Source organism: Schistocerca piceifrons, chromosome 6 (genome assembly GCF_021461385.2).
Source record: "Schistocerca piceifrons isolate TAMUIC-IGC-003096 chromosome 6, iqSchPice1.1, whole genome shotgun sequence".
NCBI classification, from domain to species: Eukaryota; Metazoa; Arthropoda; class Insecta; order Orthoptera; family Acrididae; genus Schistocerca; species Schistocerca piceifrons.
This window is the reverse complement of record NC_060143.1, coordinates 322,388,068-322,410,670: the sequence shown is the minus strand read 5'-3', so window position 1 is coordinate 322,410,670 and position 22,603 is coordinate 322,388,068. Positions and strand designations below refer to the sequence as shown.

Here is a 22,603-nt window from a genome sequence, read left to right as displayed (position 1 = left end):
AGCTGCTGCTGGTGGTGGTGGTGGTGGTGGTGGTGGTGGTGGTGGTGGTGGTGGTGAGGATCCAGATGGCACAGGATATCAAGTAGCCATTGAAATCTCGCGTGTTGTACTACTAGGTGGTCCACCTTTATGGCAAGACTTTGGCAGGGGCCATTCATTCTAGCTGACAGATGGTTGGTTGTCACACCACTGTAAAACACCGTGCAGTTGTTGCAGCAGAACTGGTATAGAACATCGCTGCTTTCACAGGTGGCCAGGCCTTTGATGGGTAAGCTAAGCCTATAACAGGACTGGAGTACGTGATGCGAGGCGGGTGGATTGGGCAGGTGTTCCATCTAGGTCTTAACAGGGGTACGATTCCTGTCACAGGGGATTGAGGGTAGGAGCTGTATAAGGATGGACTAGGATATTGTGGAAATTGGGTGGGTGGTGGAACACCACTTTGGGAGAGGTCAGAGGTATCTTGGGTAGGATGTCCCTCACTTCAGGGCATGATAGATAGATAGTGAAAGCCCTGATGAAGGATGTGGTTCTGTCGTTCCAGTCCAGGGTGATATTGGGTGACAAGAGAGGTGATTCTTTGTGGTTGGTTCTTGGGATGGAAGTGAGGATCAGGTGTGTGTGAGGATATGGCATGGGAAATCTGGTTGTGAATTAGGTCTGGAGGGTACTGCCTGTCTGTGAAGGCCTTCAGAATACTGGGCAAGGAAGTTCTCACCACTGCAGAAGAGTCTACCACAGCCCTCATTGATCAACACCTCCAACCAACTATCCAAAATTTAGTCATCCACACTGAAGACACAAACCACTTCCTGCACTGGCTCTCCATCATCCCCACACCCTTACATCCCGGATCCCTACTCCTTACTATTGATGCAACCTCCCTATACACCAATTTCCCTCCGGCCCATGGCCTTGCCGTGATTGAACACTACTCTCAACGCCCAGCACATTCCAATCCCATCACTTCATTCCTTGTACATCCAACCAACTACATCCTAACCCAAAACTACTGCACCTTTGAAGGGAAGATATACAAAACCTCATGGCACAGCCATGGGCACCTGTACGGCAACCCCCCTATGCCAATCCCTTCACGAGCCACCTAGAGGAAACATTCCTACCTCCCCAAAACCCCAAACCTTGATCTGGTTCAGGTTTATTGACGACATCTTTATAGTCCGGACCCAAGGCCAGGACACATTATTCTCATTCCTTCACTACATCAACACATTCCCTCTCATCCGCTTCAAGTGGTCCTCCTCCACCCATTGTGCTACCTTCCTAGACGCGATTTTCATCTCAGATGGCTCCATCCACACTTTGATCCACATCAAACCCACCAATCACCAACAGTACCTGCACTTGGGCCGTTGCCACAAGTTCCACACCAAAAAATCCCTCCTATACAGCCTTGCCACCTATGGTAGACATATCTGCAGTGACAAGAATTCCCTCGCCCAGTATTCTGAAGGCCTCACAAAGGCCTTCACAGACAGGCCATGCCTTCCAGACCTAATTCACAACCAGATTTTCCATGCCATATCCTCACACACTTGATCCTAACATCCATCACAAGAACCAACCACAAAGAAGCACCTCCCTTGTCACCCAGTGTCACCACGGACTGGAAAGACTGAACCATGTCCTTCATCATCAGTGTTTTGATTATCTATCATTATGCCCTGAAATGAGGGACATCCTACCCAAGATACTTCCATCACATCCCAAAATGATGTTCTGCCACCCATCCAACCTCCACAACATCCAAGTCCATTCATATATCACTCCCACTTTCAATCGCCTGCAACAGGAATCATACCTCTGTGGAAGACCTAGATGCAAGGCCTGCCCAATTCACCCATCTAGCATACCTACTCCAGTCCTGTCACAGGATTATCCTACCCCACAAAAGGCCAACTGTCAACTAGAATGAATGGCCACTGCCAAACTCTTGCCAAAAAAATCAGTAATACGCAGAGGCACAACATGCGAGATTGCAACAACTGCTCCACAACCCATGCATCTTGATCCTCCCCACCACCACCAGCTTTTCTGAGCTGTGCAGATGGGGGCTAACCTTAACAACACATCCTTCACTTCCAGAACTTTCCTCGCCTAAACCTAAGGTAACTCACTGCACCCTCCCCATCCGCTTTTGACCACGATTTTCCTACAGCTACAAAAAAGAAGTGCATTTTGAAACCTAGCCAAGCTCTGTCCTTTGGTTAGCTTCTGTACAACCCAATGATGCAGCACTTTTGCCTCCTTTATTCCTAAATAATTTGTCATTTTCAATCAGAACTTTCTGTACATTATTTCAGATCTTTAAACAGTAAAAATGAGGAAAGAATGTGTGTTGATGGCACAGTTTTGAATGACCTTTCTTTTTGTGGATGCATTGTTTGCATACAGCTCAGATAAACTTAACAGTGAATGGAAGAAGTTAATAGTGATTTTGAAAACCTAACAAATTCTGGGGAAGAAGTACAAATTAGAAACAAGGTCACTGTAAAAGTGTAGGATTTTTTGTATTTCAAGCAGATTAAGATAAGGAATGAACACTAATGATGATCAGAGGAGTAAAAAAGTTCTGGGATACATTTGGTACCCAAAAATAACCTAACATGTACTACCTGTTCTAATTTATGGCAGCAAGCTAGATTTTTAATGCAAATATCACTGAAAAATGGAGTTGCTAAATAAGTAATAGAAAGATTGAGGAATGTGTGTTCAGAATAACTAAACAACCGCCGGCTGAAGTGGCCGTGCGGTTAGAGGCGCTGCAGTCTGGAACCGCAAGACCGCTACGGTCGCAGGTTCGAATCCTGCCTGGGGCATGGATGTTTGTGATGTCCTTAGGTTAGTTAGGTTTAACTAGTTCTAAGTTCTAGGGGACTAATGACCTCAGCAGTTGAGTCCCATAGTGCTCAGAGCCATTTAACTAAACAACCTACAAGAAACGAACAAATGGATCAGGCAATACATTAAGGTGCTAGCTATAATTAAGACTGAAGTGAAACTGAAATGTTGAGGAAGAAGGAAGGGGCAGGAGGATTGGGGGTTGGGTGGTGGTTTAGATTTGGAGATAAAAGTAGGAGAATGGATGGTGGATACACCACAGAAGTTCATGGCTGAATTCCAAGAGATAAGGGAAGCCCGAGACAAAATGGATGGTGGTTTCAAGCAACATTAGTGGACATACAGGAGAATAAGTTTGACATTTAAATACTTACATGATCTGAATTCAGACCGGTGTCAGCCAGGTTGGTATCTATCCTAATTTTTTTTACCTTATTGATTGGTGTTAATTCACTACTATTTTGACAGATTATTACATTCATGAACATACACAAAAACTGTGTGGAAAAATTGAGGGGAAAAGGAATGGAAGTTTGATTTCGACTTGGTAAGAGGCATGTGTGGATTGTAGCATTTATTCCCTAAACATTTATAAAGCATGTGTTGCCACTCTGATGTTTATTATTAAGATCAGGCACTGTCAATGCAGCCTCAGCAGGCCAGGCTTGAAAATGAACCTGTAAGACTCTGAACTACTCCCTGAATATAAATACTGCAACTGCTGACAGAATCATTAATAAACAATTTAAGGAATTTTGAAGAAGTCACTGGTTCCCTGTCAACAAAATGTTGAAACTGAAAACAGAAGTATTTCACTGAATTATTGATCCATCTCATCAACACTGATTTGTAGTAGGATTTTGGAAAATATACTGTGTTACAACATCATGAAATACATGGAAGGAAATGATCTATTGATACATAACCAGAACACATTCAAAATATATCATTCTTGTGAAACACAACTGACTCTTTATTCACATGAAATAATGAGTATTACTCACATGGGATCTCAAATTTGTTCTATATTTCTATATTTCTGCAAAGGTTTTTGACATCATTCCTACAATCAGCTTTTAATCAAATTTCATGGCTATGGAGTGCTTCTCAGCTGTTCTATTGGATTAGTGATGCCCTTTTCCAAAGATCACACTCCATAGTTATTGACAGGAAGTCAACTAGTAAAACTTCCCAATGGAAGTGTTATACGAGTAGGACCACTGCTTTTAGGAGACAATCCGAGTAGCCCTCTTAGACTGCCTGCATCTGATGGCATGATTTACCACGCATTACAAACATCAGGAGTTCAAAATGAATTGTATAATGATTTACACAAGATATCAAAATGGCACAAAAGCAACAACAATAAAACGTATGAAGTCCTCTTTATGAGTTCTACGTCAACACACAGTCTAACACGGATCATACATCTGCCACCTAAACATTAGTCTGGCCGAGGACCCTGGCGTGCGTACTAGGCCGTCTGCACCGATGTGAGGCAGCTTCTTCAGATCTGGCCCAAGAGGTAAGTGCCATGATTGGGTGTACTAACTTCATAGGCTTACAACAGTCCTTCCCTCTTGGTAAAAAATTAACTGTGAAGATGTCCACACCTTTGTTGGAAAGGGATAACTGCTGGGGTATGTGTCGTGCTGTCACAGGAGAATACGGTCTGAAATGGTGCGGGCATGGACAGGCACGGCACACACCCACGTGAGAGACAGTAATAGAGCACCAGTGGTGGAGACAGTGTATTCGCACCCACATCCAGGCACGCACTTGGCGACAGAGACAGCAGAGAAGATGATGGCGGTGGCAGTGGCAGCAGGGGTTGCACATATGGAGGAAACCTGGAGCTGCCTATGCCATCCGGTGGAGGTGGCAACCAGAACAAAGTCAGTCTATGGGGGCTGACACTGATGGTGGAGGCAGTCGTGGGGGGCAGGGTCTCTGGCACGTTGGGCAGAGCTGGTCATAATGTTGTGACACCAAGAGATGGTCTTGTCCCCGATGGACGGCTGCTGGTATCCACTTAGGGCATTGGCCAAAACTGCTGGCCCAGGCGGCTGAGCCCAGACAGAGTTGCAGTGAAGAACCATCCAGGTGTCAGCAGGAGCAGATGAAGCAATGTATGGGGCTGGCAGCCATGAAGCAGCTCTACTGGGCTACAGTTGCCAACTGGAGTGAACGTATATGAGCTCAAGAACCTTGCGACGGCTTCCTCTGGAGAATATGGTATATTTTTCCATTTGAGTTTTGAATGTACAGACCAGCTGCTCTGACTCACCAATGGAGTGAAGATGAAATTGAGGGGCAATGAGTGTACAAGAAACAGCTCAAAGGTCCAAGTGTAGAAGGTGCACGACATCCTGCTGCAGTGTGGACAGGATCACAAACCCCAGCACTGAATCTTCAGTAGCCAGACGTAATACACCATCAAGAACTGAGAGGCAGTGGCAGAGAACACAATAATTATGGAAAGGATCCAAAGCTCAGTCCATAAGCCAGCCATGTTGGACAAATTGAACTAGACATAAGATAGGATCGACCATGACAGCTGCTGAAATCTGAGAAAAGGTAATGAGAAAACCACCCACGATGTTTTGGGCTTCAACGTCTAAATGGAAACACAAGTTCATCCTAATCAAATGCAGGATTGGTACCAATTGGGAACTGAGAAAGAGCATCCATAATAGCACGTGGTGCAGAAATGAATCTTGTAGTTATACTGCGACAATAACAGAGCTTAGTGTTGCCAGTGATGGGCTGCTTTGTCTGGTAGATATACCCAAGGATGGTAAACAGAAAGCAGAGGTTTATTATTTGCAACCAAATGGAATTTAGAACAGTATAGGAAAGCATGACTTTTTTGTACAAACACAATAGTAGGAGCTTCTTTTTCAATCTGTGAGTAGTGCTATTGCACCTGTTTTGGAAGAGTAAGCAATAGGGACTTGGGACCACCCACGTATTTGTGTGTGAGAACAGTCCCAAGACCATACTGGGAGGTGTCTGTGGCCAAAACAAGATGTTGGCCTGGTTAGAAGGTAACCTAGCAAGGTGCTGAGCATAATTTTGTTTTCAACAGGGTAAAAGCATGCTCACAGGTGGGTGACCAGAGAAAAGGAACACCTTTATGTAAGAGGGCATGAAGAGACTGAGCCACAGTGGCTGTATCAGGAAGAAATTTATGGTAGTATGCAGTCTTTCCAAGAAAGGCCTGCAACTCTTTGACATTGGTAGCCTGCAGCTCCTTGATATTGGTAGGATGCAGCAAAGCCACAACAGTATCAACATGCTGGCATAAAGGCTTGATGTCAGCATGCAAGACTTCAAAACCAAGACTGAGGACAGATGGATGAAAAAACTGAGATTTGTCCATGTTACAGCCAGTCCCAGCAGCCTGCAACACAGTGAAGAAGGCACAAAGGTTTTTTCAAGTGTTCATCTGCTGAGGAACCAGAAACCACAATATCATTTACCCTGGCACAGAGGCCGTGTGTCACTTCAAAAATCATTGGAAAGTAGAAGGGGCACTAGCTACACTGAATGGCAGGTGCTAGTATTATTGGTGTAGCCTGAAGAGGATATTCACTAGGAGGATATGCTTGGAATCATCATCCAAGGCAGTTGCAAGTAGTCTTCTGACAAGTCTCCTTTTGGAAAAATATTGACCCCTGAAAAGCTTTGCTACGAGTTCATCATCCTGATGGGGTAAGGGATGGGTATCAAGAACAGTCTACGAATTTACAGACTGTTTAAAATCACCACAGAGCCAAAGCTTGCTGTTAGGGTTTGCAACAATTACCAACACAGTACACCGTTCACTAGAGGAGACAGATGTGAAAACAGTCAAGCATATAAGTCAATTGAGTTCTGATTTGACTTGCTCCTGTAAAGCTAGTGTGATGTGAACCTTGAAACCCTAAACATTCTGAAAACATTGAGGAAAATTCCAAGCAGAGTACATCCAGTTGTTGGCATAGAACTCTATCCAGTGACGGACGCACTTTGTTGAAAATAGAGAAATCAAAAATTTTGACACTTCTAATCTAAATAAGTTTTCAGTGTTGGCATTGTACACCACTAGAAAGGTCAAAGACCGAACAACTACTATATACACTACTGGAGAAGAAAACTGTCACAAAGTTAAATGACGGCGACGATGATGAGAAGCAATGGTGTCTACATCACATCAAGCTTCTATCTTAGATCCTGCTTCCCTAGATACTACAAACGATTGGTCAATGTTCACAAAGCTTCTGTGAGAGGGATTTTCACATTGTAAAGCATGTTCGAATTTCTATATCAGAGGCCAGGCATGTTATAGAATCACTAACCACTGAATCAGCATACGAGTCCTGGAGAGCGTCAGTAACAAATTGGCAACAACAGCTAACACTGAAGTTCCGTAGCACAAGCTCTGTACGACTGATGTGGCTACTTTTGACAACAGCAGAACTCAATGTGACCTGCAATAGCATCAGTATGTTTGCAGTAATAAGCAGAGACTAACTGACGTCTTGAGGGGCAGCCAGCTGACACTAAAGGTGATAAACACAAGGAGAAATCCATGACAGAAAGTCTTACAAACGTTGAGGTCGGTGACTCCATAAGCTCGGAAATGTTGACGAAGGAATTTTTCTTACATGTCCCAATCTTTCATAGAACCATTATACGGAGGAAATGGTGGGGGGTCTTGTTAGTGGCAGTGAACCCTGGCATGTTAACGGAGCAGTCAAATTGCTTAGTGCTTTGGAGAGAGACTTCTGCTGGCTGGTGAGAGGGCCACTGCTGTTCAACAAGATATTGCAAAATTTCATTCACTGACATACTGGCCATAGCAAACCGAGAAACTGAAGATGTGGAGTAAAATCCCATCCTCGAAACCGAAAATATTGTAACGTTGCACACCACAATATCAGAATTCCAGCCAGTGAACTTTTATTCTGTTTCCACATGCAGGGATGTACTAAAACACTTAAATAAGAAGGACATTATCGTACATCTGTCACCTAAATATTAGACTGGCATGCCAGCTTACATATGGCTGTTGGCACACAACCCAGCACTTGCTGTGCCATGCTGTGCTGTCTGCACCGATGCAAGTGGGCCTCTTTAACCAGCCATGGAGGCACTTGTAGTTTGATTATGCGCACATACTGTATAGGGTTACAACAGATATGATATGCAAATCTAAGGTGGCAGTCGCTAAAACAAAAGCATTTTTTTGTTGCAATGATATTTCTTCACAAAATTTCAATCACTTACTTTCTTCTCCAAATACGAATTTTTTTTATTGAATACCACTTACATAGAGAAAAGTAACCATTGTAACAAAATAAGAGAAACAGAAGGTCATATGGAAACATTTATGTCTTCATTTTCCCCACAAACTATTTGAAAATGGAATGGTCAAGAAATAGTCTGAAATTGTTTCTCTGAACCCTCTAACAAAAATTTAAATGTGAATGCAGAGCAATCATGCTGATGTACATGTGGATTGATTATGCCATGAAACTAGCAACTTTATACATTTCTTGGAATGTTTATTCTTTATAAAAACTATTACTTAATGATATATAATGGTCATACAAACATTGTTAATTACCAGGTATTTTCAATGCCCATGACTTCTAAGTGGCTGCCAATATTTTCTGGGTAGCGAATGTCTGGAGTTGAGCAATTGCGACTGTTAGTGTCACTATTATTTTCATCCAAGTCTGCAAAAGTATCATTAAGTGGAGTAAGACCATTTATTTCTTCACAATTAAAATGATTCTCATCATTTACAGCTGCTGAACATAAGGTGAAGACAGTGGCGTCTTGATCCATTCAAGATAAATGTGATTCCTGTGAACAGTCGGAAAGTATTAGTATGACATGTTTATTTTTCAACCTCCTCCTCCTCCTCCTACTACTACTAATAATAATAATAATAATAATAATAATAATAATAATAATAATGCCTGCTTTAGTTGACTGAGACTTAAAGACAATACGATACTGGTTGTTTTCAGCAACGAAATATGCAGTCTCTTAAGAAGAGGTACAAAATTATGATGATTAAAAAGCTTTTTACAACATTTTAAAGTTAAAACTTATCAACAGTGATTTCAATATTATGTGAAATAGCCTTTAATGTATGTTTGGCTTCAACTGTAAGATCCTGTGCAGTGAATTTTACCTGTGTATTGGGAGAGAACAGTTAATAAAGGGCACTGGTATATGCACTACACTTGAAAATAAGTATGCTGTAGTAAAAACAAAATTTACAGTAAGACTGCAACATTCAGGGCATTTGGAAACTCATTACAAACTTCTAGGATTTGTAGATGGGGTCAGTACATAATATTTTGAACAGGAACCCATGTCCAGAAACTTACCATTTTTGTTCTACAGTGGTTTCAATTAAGACGTTTAACTTGTCCACTTCTGCTTCAAGATTGGATTAGGCATGCACAGTACAATTATTAGGTAACAGTTCAAAATGAAACATAACAAAAAAGAGCCCAGCATACTCTACATACAGAATGTAATGTTTAAATGTTAATACCAAAAAATGTGCTCAAGTGATAAATGGATATTTTGTTACGTTTCCTTTTGAATTGTTACCTAATAATTCTACTGCATCATGGCTAATTCAATTTCTCAAGCAGAAGTGGGTGAATGAAACATCTGAACTGAAAGTGTCTTAAACGGAAACAGTATGTTTCTGGACATGGGTTCCTATTCTCACTCCCTTCTACAAGTCCTAGGAGTTTGTAACCGGTATTTCCAAACACCCTGTATACCAAGAAGGTTAATGGAATACACATACCTTTCACCTACTGACAATTAGAATTGCCGTAACTTAACTCTGAATAAAAAACTTCTGATACGGGGAATAACTATCACCTGTTTACCACAAATTACAACTACACAATGCAGTTTATTACAATTCAGTATGCACAACCAGTTACTATGGGGACTAATCCACTGCTTTGACAACACTGAATATATATTTTTTATTTTTATAACTGAGGCATTTATTGATGTGCTACTTTGATAAATATGCAGAGATCAAAGAATGAATGCAGGAGAGAACTCCATCACATACACAGAGGCCTTCTCAGAACTGGAACACAAATTTACACAAGCTATGAATATGGCTATGAAAAGTTCAACATTTTATTATGTGTTATTAAAATATAGATAGAATGATCCCACTTTCCTCTAATCTACGAGGTTACTTGGCTTGCCACTTCCTGGCAATTAAAGGAGTGGGGAATGAGAGAGGGTAAACAAGGGGGAGTGGGGGATATGCAGGTGAAACTCACATAGGCACTTTCAGTAACACAAACTTGGTTTGCTGCCTGAACACTTTGAGTGCTGCAAGGTTATCAACCTATTATCTCTCTTAAGTCTTCCATATCTGTTTTGGTTTTGTTCACAACAGAAGCTGTTGCCACAGTATTATGTTCCTGATTATGACCAGGTGTGTGTACTGCATGTTTCATTTTGCATTATGAATAAAGTGTTACTCATATTCTGACTGATTTTTGCTTGCATCTGCAATATTAGGTGAAGTAAGTGATTTCATATTTGTTTCTGTTTCATATGAAACAGATGGTGGTGGTGGTGGTGGTGGTGGTGATGGAGACGGTTGTATGGGCACACGATGGCAAGGTCTTCAGTGCCTGCTCAGTAACAAATTGAGACAGGTGTCAAGAAAATACTCAGAACAGTAAGATAAAACAGAATGTAAAACATGGGTAACAAGCTTGGAAAAATATGTGCCTACCCACACCGGAGCGTGGGACGAAGCATGCCGTCAGCAGTAAAACATGGACAACACAGGAAGAAAGTAGTAGAGGGAGCTAAAACAATATAGCAAATGGAAGCGGCTGGTTGACCGCAAGGAAAAAAGGGAGGAGCCAGCCACTTTGCAATACACTAAAACCTCCAGCCTAAAAGTTTAGGCCAGAGTCCAGACACATCACAAAATTTCAAAACCCTAGACACACACGTCTCATCATTAGCTAAAACACAGGGCAGATCCCCATCAACTTGTGCTTCCGCCCTTGACCTCACGGTATAAAATGCAGTCTATTAAAATGTGGCAGACAGAGATGTGCACACCAAAAGCATCACAAAATGGGGGATCCTCCCGCCGTAATAGAAAGCTATGTGTGAGAGGGCAGTGCCCAATCCGAAGACGCGTGAGGGTCACTTCTTCCCACCTGAGCAACCAGCAGGAGGAACGCCATGGCCGAATTGTTGACTTCACCAACCACAGTTTATTGGCCGTCACTGCCAGCCATTCCTCCTCCTACAACTCCATGTACTTCTTGTGGAGTGCAGAAATTACAGACTGCATGGGAATAGGACACTGGACCACATCCTGTTCTCTGCAGGCCTCCTTGGCAGCCCGATCAGCCTGTTCATTGCCCCATATTCCTACATGACCAGGCACCCAGCAGAAGGACATCTCCTTACCCCGCCGTTGGAGCGAGTACAGTTGGTCATATATCAGATGGACCATCTCTTCAGTTGGGTACAGATTCTGCAATGATTGTAAGGCACTAAGAGAATCAGAACAGATGAGAAATCGATTGCCCCGAACATGATTCATCCGCTCTAGTTCCTTCAGGATAGCGTGGAGCTCCGCTGCAAAAATGGTATATTCATCAGGGAAGCGAATCCGGGTAACATGATCAGGGAACACTACAGAACAGCCAAGGACATTCTCCTGTTTGGAGCCATCAGTGTAAATGATGGTAAAACCGTGTTGCACATCTAAAATGTTAAAAAACTTAGATTGGAATGTAAAATATGGTGTACTATCTCTCTTAAACTTAGTCAAATCTAAAATAAGTCTGGGTCTCCGGAGGAGCCAAGGCGGAAATCTGCTCCAACCGTGATGGAAAACATGAAGACCAGCCATATCCATCGCAGAGAGGCAATCCTGTGCGTGAATCCCATAGGGCCGCGTCGCTCGTAGCCGGTTATGAAATAGCTGTGCCAGAGGAAGATGAGTAACGGTATGGTATGCAAGTGTGTGTGGTGTGGACAAAGTTTTATATGAAACAGAAGCTGGTTTTGTCGCATAGCATTTGTGGACATTTGTTCTCGCCTACGAATCTGTGCCCGAAATGCTCGATTTAAATGCATTATAAGTATACTGTTCGTATTCTACTTTATTTTAGATCTCAACCATTTTTCGTACTTTTTTGCATTTAATAGAGAAGTTCATGTTAGTAGGTTTTGACAGAATTGGTATTCAACTTTATTACAGCATATCATGGAATGAGTATGAATTTCTGCTTGGAATAGTGTTGCTTCTTGTGATTGAGTATATCATTAAACATGAAACACATGAGGTATTTACACAGTATTTACATGCAGAGCTGAGTCACTGTTTATTTCACGAAAGATACAAACAGAAATAATGAGCTCCAGTGAAGTATAATGATGCACAAAAATTTATATTTTTGCTATTTCTCATTTAACAGATACATCTGAGAAGTAATCAGCTACAGTATTCCTAATGTGGTTTGCTGCTGGCCATCCTTGTATTTTTTCCATCAGTATGCACATCTTCTGTAACTAAGAATTGTTGTGTGTTTGCATGTGTATCCATCTCTCTCATCAAAACAATCATGAATAATGATGCACACTTTTGCCAGTTAATTGCTTTATGGAGAATGCCAAATGTACATTCCATGTTTCTGTGGGTTCAATACAAGCAGTAACTGACAATCTTTTTCAGCAGTTGACAAGCAGCTGATGCTGCTTGCTAACCTGCGATAGTACACATTACTAACACTTTTGCATTGCATACCCTTACTCATGGATAGGCACAGATATCAGTGTATTTGCAAGATAAAATTTTTTTGAACATTCAGGTACATTTTGTATGATGGAATGTGCTGTATTCTGCAACTAGTATATGAGAGTACGAGTGCGCCAACTGTAGTGTCACCACATGTTTGTACTTAAAATCAACCGCCGACTGTATCAGTGCGGGCCAGCCACTAGATATCACCTATAGGAAGTGTGCACACAGCACTGTCTCCGTTGGGCCTCTACCAGCAACTCACACATACACACATATGGAGCAGTGCTAACTCACTCTCACTATGTTATTTTAGTTTGTACTGCTCACATCAGTTGTTCCATGTAACACACATGTTGCACCTTCTGATGATTCTTTTGTCTTGTTAAGTGTGGAGTCATGAGAGATGTACTTCATTTATTGTCCTGAGGTTTATGAGTAAAGCAACATTTCTGTTACTTGGATCAGTTTCATGTATTACTTGGTTACTACAAAACTGCCAACGAGTTTGGAATGGTTTCCGCATATGCAGTCTTTAAGTGTGATTTCATCAGGTTTACCCATTAAGGGTGACATGCTACTGGCCCTGATTGAAGAGCTTACTTCGGCGGTGACCACTCTGTCAGCTTCCACTGACAGACAGGGTACTGTTCCACAGGTCTACCCACCTACCTTTCCTCTATATGATGATTCAGCCAAGGACTGGGAAGCTTACGAAAAGAGACTCTGATAGTATTTTTTGGCTTTTGGTATGACAGATTTGAATTGGTTCAAAGCCTTATTCCTCTCATAGATTACACTTAGGGTATATCAACTACTGTCCCAACTTGCCCTTTGCAAGAACCAGCAGTTCTTACTTTTAATCACATGTGCAAATTATTGCCCAACTACCGTTGCAAATGAAGGCATATCATAGCAGTGAGAGTTGAATTCTACCGATGCTGCAAGAGACCACACCAGTCATACAGAGCCTGGGCAGCCAAGCTTCACACACTCAGACCTGTGTGTCAATTCATTATTGATGCTGACAATGACTCTTATGCAGACTCTATGGTGCACAACACAATTATCTGTTCAGATCTGGACAAGAAAGTATGTGAGAAGGCTTTACTCTGTGAAAACCCACCCCACTGATAGAAGTTTTGTAAATAGTACAATCTTTTGAAGTTTCTCGGTCAGTGGGTGGCCAAACTGAAGTGTGAGGCAATGTGGCAATAGAGTCACAAGATGTGTCCGCTAGAATGACAGGCAGCTTGCATGAGGAAGTGGCAGTAGCAGCGGTAAACATGCAGTCTCGCACCAAGCACACCAAGACTCGTCCAAGCAGCCGCAACCACTGCAGCCCAAGGGTCAGTGTTCTGTTTTCGTCTTGTCCTTTCTGTTTTGTCCAATACGAACATTCCGCATGCCCTACGCGTTGGGCTACTTGTAACGCTTGCCAGACGAAAGGCCACATTGCTTCACCGTGTTGTTCGCTAAAGGTTGCTCAGGATATGGACATGGAAGTAAACTTTGGAACTCTAATGCTTGTGACTTCTACCAAATTGTTTGTCGAGTTAAGTGTTTTTCGCAAAGTGCTCTGGCTACAGGTCAACACAGGTGCTGCGGTGACGTTATTGAATTCTCTAACCTATGTGGAGTTTAGGCTTACCGCTATTGACACTGGTCACACGGAAGTTGGTCAATTATAACAAACAGAGCATTGTGCTGTTGGAAAAATTTATGGCAGCTGCCTTTTACAAGTCAGTGGTTCATTACATTACATTTTGGTGGTTGCTGATGCCTGTGTTGAGAATTTGACCAGGATGGACACATTTCATTTGGACTTCCTATCACCAATGCAGTTCACCTTGTGTCTGATCAGGTACTGTATTCTTAACTGGAAACACTGACTGAGGAGTTTATGGACTAGTTTTCGGAAATAAAGCGTGTGCTACAATTTTTTCTGCTCATATTCTTTGAAATCCATGGTGACATCTTGCAAAAACTCAGTTTTTTCAACCATCAATTGTTTATTTGGGGATCAAGGTCTCATAGGATGGGGTTCGCCCTCTGCCAGACCACATCTCTACTGCTACGTCTGTCTCTCACTCTTGTTCACAAAGGAACTCCATCAGGCCTTCCTAGGAAAGATAGCCAACTACCATAAATTCCTGGAGGGACAGCCACATTGGCCGAGCTGCTGAATACCTTGTTACGCAAGAATGTACTTTTTTGCTGGAGACTGGATCGCGAATGTGCTTTTCAAATCTTCAAATCCAAACTACTCTTGGACCCTGGTTTAGCTACGTTCTCTCTGGACCAGCACATAGTTTTGGAGACTGATGCTTCACAGTATGGCATCGTCATGACCCTAGCACACCAATACGCCGACAGCTCTGAATGACCTGTAGCTTTCATCTCTAATGTTACTCTCAGTTGGAAAAAGGAGGCTCTTGCCATAGTCTATGCTCTCCAGAAATTTTATGTTTCTTTGTATTGCTCCAAGTTACGCTTTATTAATGGTCATAAAACCTTGGTTTCCTTGTTTAACCCTTACACTTCCTTGCCTGATAAGGTAGCACACCGCCTGCAATGCTGGGCGCTATTCTTGTCTTGTTTTAATTACAAAATCCACTTTTGACCTATGTTTAAACATGCCAATGCGGCCCCGCCTTCCTGTGGGGCCTGATCCAGACTTTGATCATGAAGAACTGCATTGCTTCTATCTTCATACTGAAACACAGGCTGTGGTCAATGGTTTCCCAATTATGAGCTCACACATAGCAGCTGCCATTGCTGTCAACACAGTTTTCTGGCAGGTGGCTCACTTTGTTCAACAGAGCTGGCCAGATAAACCACTGGGTTGGGCTTTGGACCCCCTGAGCAACTATTTTTCCTTATGGTATGGCCCCCCTGTTTTTGACAGTGTTTTATAGTTGTCCATGGATGACCTCTCTCCCATAGTAGTCATTTCTGCAGAGTTACAGTATGAGGTTCTACGCCTTCTCCACCAAGGCCATTGGGGAGTTTTGCACACTAAACTGTTGATTTAATACGTCTTTTTAGGCCAGGGATTGATGGCAAAATTGGCTGGTTTGTCGCGGCCCGTGAGAGGTTGTCTGACAACAGGCAGCTCCCAGCGTGTCTCTGTTCCACTGGTCCGCTCCACATCAGACACGAGAATGCTTTCACAGAGACTTTGTGGGTGCCTTCTTGAATTACCTATTGGCTCTTGGTTTTGGACATATTTTTCCAGTTTTCCTACATCCTCCAGAGTTCACTGATCTCTCTCGAGATCACAATTCGTATGCTTTTTAGGGTTTTTTCCCTACTGATAGATTGACTTGTAGCGTAGTTTCCGATAATGGACCCCAGTTTATAACTCTCACCTTTCAAATTGTTTTGTTCCTGTTAAGACATTTGTTACTTTACAGCTCCGCCATTCTACCCCCAATCCAACGGCAAGGCGGTACGACTAGTGTGTATGTTCAAGTCCTAAAAGAAAAAGTTTGTTGTGGATTCTTCACCGGATGACATCTTTCTTTGTTTTTTGAGCACCTATTGTTTCATGCCTATGGGGGGGGGGGGGGGGGGGGGGGGACCTGAGCCCGGCTGAGTCACTTCACGGTCAGCAGGATGCATGCTCTCCCATCTTCCGCAGCTTGCGTTGCACCTGCTGGTTGCTTCGTGCTGCGATTGCCGATGTGGGCACAAGGGTTCAGTCACTGGCCTAACTCGATTCCGGCCACTGTTGCCCAATGCCAGGGACACTGGCTGTGACGACCTTATGGCTGACAGGGTGGTGGCGCACCACTTTGGTCATTTGTGCCCCAGCTCGCTGCTGGAAGCTTCCAACATCGCTGCAGCCTGCCCTGCTGCCCTCTGCTTTGAGCCTGTCATCACCTGCCATGAAATTGCCCACATGCCATTGGCTGCCGTCTTCACATGTGACCTACTGGGGTTCAAGCTTCCTTGTACTGGGTGCTGGTCAGTCTCCAGCCTCGGGACAGCTGTTTGGCTGGGCCACCTCCACTGGCCCGTTGCCATCATCACCTAAGCCATCGTCACCAGTGGATCCAGCTCCATCTACTCCAAACTGGCACCTGCCTGCTAAGGCTGCTGATGATGATACAGAGAAGACGAAGGCACCCTCCTCCCTGCTACCATTGTCGGGCACCATGTGGGCTCAACATCCTCAGGCGCAGCTGTATGTTCCAGTCCTATTCTCTGGTGCCCGCCCAGCCTGGGTGCCCCCTGGGCATGAGGGAGACTGCTATTAGTGCATGTGAGTGTGAATATGCTGACTGTAGTGTCACCACGCGTGTGTGTACTTAAATCAATTGCAAAAAATGGATCAGTGCAGGCTTGCCACTAGAGGCCACCTGTAGGAAGTCTGCACACGACACGGTCTCCACCGAACATCTACCACCAACTTGCACCTATGTATTCACGGAGCAGCGCTAACTAAATCTCACTATGTTCTTTTAGTTTGTACCACCTACATCAGTTGTTCTGTGTCTCGCTGATGTTGCACCTTCTGATGATTCTTTTGTCTTGTTACGTATGGAGCCCCAAGAGGCTTATTTCCTTTATTGTTCAGAGGTTTATGATTGAATGAATAAATGAATGAACGAAGGTATGTTTGTGTCACTTGGATCGGTTTTGTGTATTATGTGGTTACTACAGAATTTGTGATCTAAACTGCAGCAAACCAGGCTTTTTCAATAAAACATTTGTGAATTATGTCTGCATGCTTAAATAATGGCAACATTTCACAAAGATAATGATAAGGTGTCCTTTTTGAAACTATGATGAATGATGATGATCGTGATAACTATGGTGATTCTGGGTTGAAAGGGATTAAACAAGTTGGTTATTAGTCCCTTGTTGCACTGAAAATTCATGTATGGCTATGTGAAAAGAGAAAAGGAGAACAGTCAGCTCCAGGGTCTGTGACTTTGTTGTCATGGTTGAAAAGGTGCATGACAGTAATTTAAGTCAAATGGTTTAAAGTGAGATAAAATACAGGCCGCTAAAACTGTAGCCGATCACTGAGGGATCACCCAAGAAGGGAAACTGTAGTCAGTGGGACTAAAATGGGGTGATAAAATGATGACTGTACAGTTCAGAGTACGAAATAGCTTAAACAATTACATAAATAAAACATGTACATAAAACTTTTTAAAAAGTGTGACAGTAAAAAGGAAGAAAATAGCTTCAGGTCACTTGGGGCGCACACCGCAATGAGAGCTACTGACACCACATCCAACCCTGGCACCATACACTGAGTTACATCGAATTTTGTTATAAAATCCACTTACCATCAGGAATGACTTGTCAGATGCTATCCTACCATACTCAAGTATTTGGGATGTGGAGATAGACTGGATGTCAGTAACCAAAAACTTTCTGGGGTAGCACTGCCTTTTAAGAAGCTCGTGGTATTGGTACAAACAAGGTCTTTTGCTGGGATAGTTTTGAAGTACTGCAGTTTCATGATTTGGTAACTAGCTCTGCAATGCATACACTGCTTGCACTCGGCACAGAATACTTCTTGTGCCTGCTTAAATGTGTAGAAGCATAACCAACGCTATTGTTGACTTTCAAGCCATCTGTGTAAATGCATGACGAATTGTGGCAAACATGGAGAATCAAACAAAATAAGGGTATTCTGGGGTCAGGTTTCTCCTTAGAGCTGTGGAAGAGATCCATCCAAATCACAAGACTGGGTACACACCACTGGGGGTGCCAAGATGGAACTATGTACACAGACTAGAAGTAGTTAGTGGAGGACCTCGCACAGCACTAACAATCATACCCAAGCTGGTCTACCTATATTTGTGAGATTTGCACACAGTCTGAGCTGCTGGTTGTGAGAGTCGAGTAACACGGAATAGTTATAGCATCTGACAAACTGTGATTAAATAGTTTGCTATGAGTAGCTGGTGTCTGAGCCACAGGAGTGTGGCACTAGCTTCCACCAGGAGTCTGTCTTCAGGGCTTGTACGGAAGGCTCCAGATGCTAAATGCACATCACTGTGGTGGACAGGATCAAACAAGCACAGTATTGATTGAACTGCTGATTCATACGCAACACATCCATAGACCAGGCAGAATAAAGTGAAAGTTTTTTAGAATCTAAAAAAAACTGTGCAGTCTGAAACCCTGGAGGTACTGTTTAGGATCTGTGGGTATTAAGTTTCCTCACGCAATTTACCTTCAGCTAGCATACACATTTTGGTGTATGCAACTGCTGATAATGCCATGGCAATGAAGGATGCAGAACCAATGGCACTGGCAGCCAATGAACTGGTTATGACAGGGCATGCTCACGCCTTGTGTATTGGGAAAAGCCTTTGGTTTCTGAGGTGCGAAATTAAGATGATTGTTGACTCACATCACTAGTATGTTTTTTAGTGTAGAAGCCTGATCTGTTGATATTCTGTCACACTTTAACATTTGCTTCTTTACTGGGTTCGCTTTCCTCATTTGTTCTCCGTCATTAAGTGTGCTGTTGACGGTTTTCGCATTTGTTATCATGTTTGATTGGTTTAGTTCTTTGGATGTTAGATCTCTTGCTATTAACACCTTGCTTTGGCTTGGACACAGTGTGGTGTTTTCCTCCCAGTTTGCGAAATCATATTTTTAAACTGGCACAATGGGAACAAATTACTAAACATGGGGCAACCATGTTTACTTATCACCAAATAAACGGCAGAAAAATCTGAAAGTTTCAACGACTTCAAGTAATTGTTTACCGAGCAGAAGCTCTAGCTATAGTCGACATAATCATCTTGAGAGAATTCATCTACTGTGTACAAGTAGATGTTTAAGATAATGTTCATTCATTGTTCCCTCTCAGTTGCACAATTTTTTAATTTTATTACAAGTTTCAATCACTCTAGATCATCATCTGATCTAAAACAAAGTATAATTACGTATGTACCATCTAATATTTTATAATAGTAGAAAAGAAAAGGACTGTACGTAAAAGAAGAATTCACCTCCATAATTGCATGAGCAACCCATCCTGCTCAGAACAACCTATCAGAGTACTGTTTTTGCAACTGTAGTCAACGTTTTAAGTAGGTAGATGTTGGAGATAGGAGGGGACAGGGGAAATGGAGTGAGGCTGACTGGAGGAGGGGAAAGGAAGCAGGGAGGGACTGGTGGGGATGTCATGAGTTTAACAAGAGAGGTTGTGTTAAAATTATAGAATGTATAGTTATGTAAAAATTCTCGTTGAAACACTAGTAGTGAAGAAAAATGCATATGTAAACTGTAAGCAATATAAAATAGTGAAATTGTAAAATAAATGGAGGGGGAAAGATGGGTAGGAGATGGACAGTGGCAGGGATGCTACGGGGTCAGTAAGAGAGGATCTTACATTAAAGTTTCAAAAAGTCAATGTAAAAACCTTCTGTTAGGAAACCGCAATGGATGGAGTGTGACAGTTATCGTTAATTGCATTCGCTTTTGTGTGGTGGTGGTGGTGTTGTATGGTGCATAGTTTTGCAGTATGTATGGAAGCCAGTCTGCAGATTGGCCTGCTGCTACGATTTTGCAAAAACAGACATAATGTCTGGTAAGATAGCCGCAATCAGTGATTTTACAATGTTACTTATAATCTGTCTTGATTGGAAAATGATTATTCATATGACCAGTTTCGGTTCTTCTAGAACCATCTTCAGATCTGATATTTATGTTAGAGGAGTAACCCGCCCAAACACAGCAACTTTCACATGCTGCATCACACTAATGTGTGCAATCAAGATGGATTATAAGTAACACTGCTGCTAGGACATTATGTGAGTTGATACGCTGCCACTATCTCTTCTCAGCGAGTGGAGCTGTTGATCATACGTGTGCTGCAGTGAGATGGATGGTTGGAAGAGGCTTTCAAATTTTCTAACAAATGCACTGTTAATAAAATCATTGGGCTGGTTTAATGTGTAGCCAGGCACTGGCAGACAGTGTGTTAATATTTCAATATCTTCCGGCAATGTTAGGTGGTGTCTCTTAGGTTCATTTTGCAGTACTCCAAATGCATATCAATTTTTCGAACAGCATGCTTCAATGTTAGGAGATTCTCACCAAGCGTTTTTTTATTACTATGAATTGAAGTGTGCTCTTTGTGGTGTATTTCTGACGTCCTCCCTGTTTTACTTACGTAAACTTTTTGACAGTTTCCACACATCAGTTCGTATACACCAGCTGCCATGAATTTTGAGGCTTTTATATTCACAAGGTGCCTCAGTCTGAAGTGAATAATGTCATTAGTTTTAAACCGTATATACAAATTGATATTGTGAAACTGACTAGCAGTAACTTTGACAAGCATCCTAACTCATGGGCATTTACATGACTTACTTGCCTTTCTGTTGACCTGTTAGCATGCTGCCAGAGATTTTACACTGTTGTTGCCTTAATTTTCCACAGTAACTTAATTACCGTTGATACTGGATAACCATTGTTCACTGCAACTTGCTTTATAATAGTGATTGTTTATTCCCCTCATGCTCACTTAGCAACAGTTTTAATAACCTATTAATCATGGATCAAAAATATGTTATCTTGATTCTTTCTAGGTGTCAAGACTTTGTCAATAATAATGACTACACAGGCTGGTTCTCTGTACATGCTAAAAGAGTGTTTACCTACCTTTCTTGTAACCAAAATGTCGATGTAGTTTTTCTTTTTTTTTTTTTACTCAACAATAACCCTAATATTTGGGCGACAGCACTTATACTTTCTGCTCTATCTTTAACATCACTTTGATCTCCTTTAACTAACAAAATTGCACCATCCACATCAACGGCAACAGTGCAGAATTTTGTGGGCTGCTGCAAGGTTGTTAGTGAAAAATTGGTTTCCAAACGATTAAGGAAAATCTCATTCATAATGCCGGCTAATTTCCCATGGCTAGTCCTTCAGGATGGTGGTATTTCTTACCATTAAACGTGAACTAGTTCTGGGTTAGCATCAGTTCTAGAAGCTCCATTAATTCAACTATTTCTCCTAAGGTCAATTTATTGTGTGTCATAAGGTTGTTTTTAATTATCTCTAGTGCCTCGCAGACAGGCACGTTAGTATACAAATTCACAACATCTAGGGTTGCAAAGCTGGAATCACCTGGTAGAACTGCTTCTACAACTTTGCCCAAAAACTTTTGTATGTATTTTTAGAATGTTACTGCACATGAAATATGTATAGAGTTTTCAACCAATGTGCTAGCATTGCATTTATCAGGGCATTAGAACTCTGTCTCATGTTGGATATAACCCTCATGGATCTGTCCTTTTTGTGCAGCTTAACTTTGGCACGCAAGTCTAGTGTTTATGGGTTCATGTCTATATACCGCTTTTTTTCTGTCAAAAAACAGAAAATCTGAGTTTTGAATTTTCTGTCTCCTGATATGGGGGGAAAAAAATGGCCCACATACTCCACAGAGGAGAAGGTGGAGCTCATAGCCATCACACTAATAGGATCTTTCACAGGGAATCTGGTTCCTTCCAACACAGCGTTCACACTTTAAACTGACCAGGTGATCACACGTCTTGTAGCCCAGCCAGCATGTATCAAAATCAGATGCACAACCACACATGAAATTACATGTGCTACTGAGTACTCCTCACCTAGGGAAGCCCCTAGTCATGACGGCATTCCAAACCATGTCCTCCAAGAGTTCAATGCTAAAGCTACCGAACAATTTTACACACATCACAAATGCAATCCTACAACACCAACACTTCCTTGTCTATTGTAGGGTGACCAAAATCCTGATGTTGAGGAAGCCAGGGAAAGACCACACTCGCCAACAAAATTACTGCCCCAGCCTGTTGAGCATCCTCAGGAAGGTTGCTGAGAAGGTAATACTAAAAAGATTCACTCAGTTTTGTATGGATGATAACAACCTGTGAATGGAGGAATTTGGCTTCAGGA

General features: G+C 42.3%; 1 protein-coding gene across 1 annotated transcript in view; it reads right to left on the bottom strand.

The window, feature by feature from the left end:
- LOC124802551 overlaps positions 1 to 22,603 on the bottom strand; it is a 193,775-nt gene that overhangs the window by 133,675 nt on the left and 37,497 nt on the right. The window contains 1 exon segment of the mRNA XM_047263415.1: positions 8,474 to 8,715. Within this exon segment, the coding sequence (XP_047119371.1) occupies positions 8,474 to 8,697 (224 nt within the window). The 5' untranslated portion in view covers positions 8,698 to 8,715.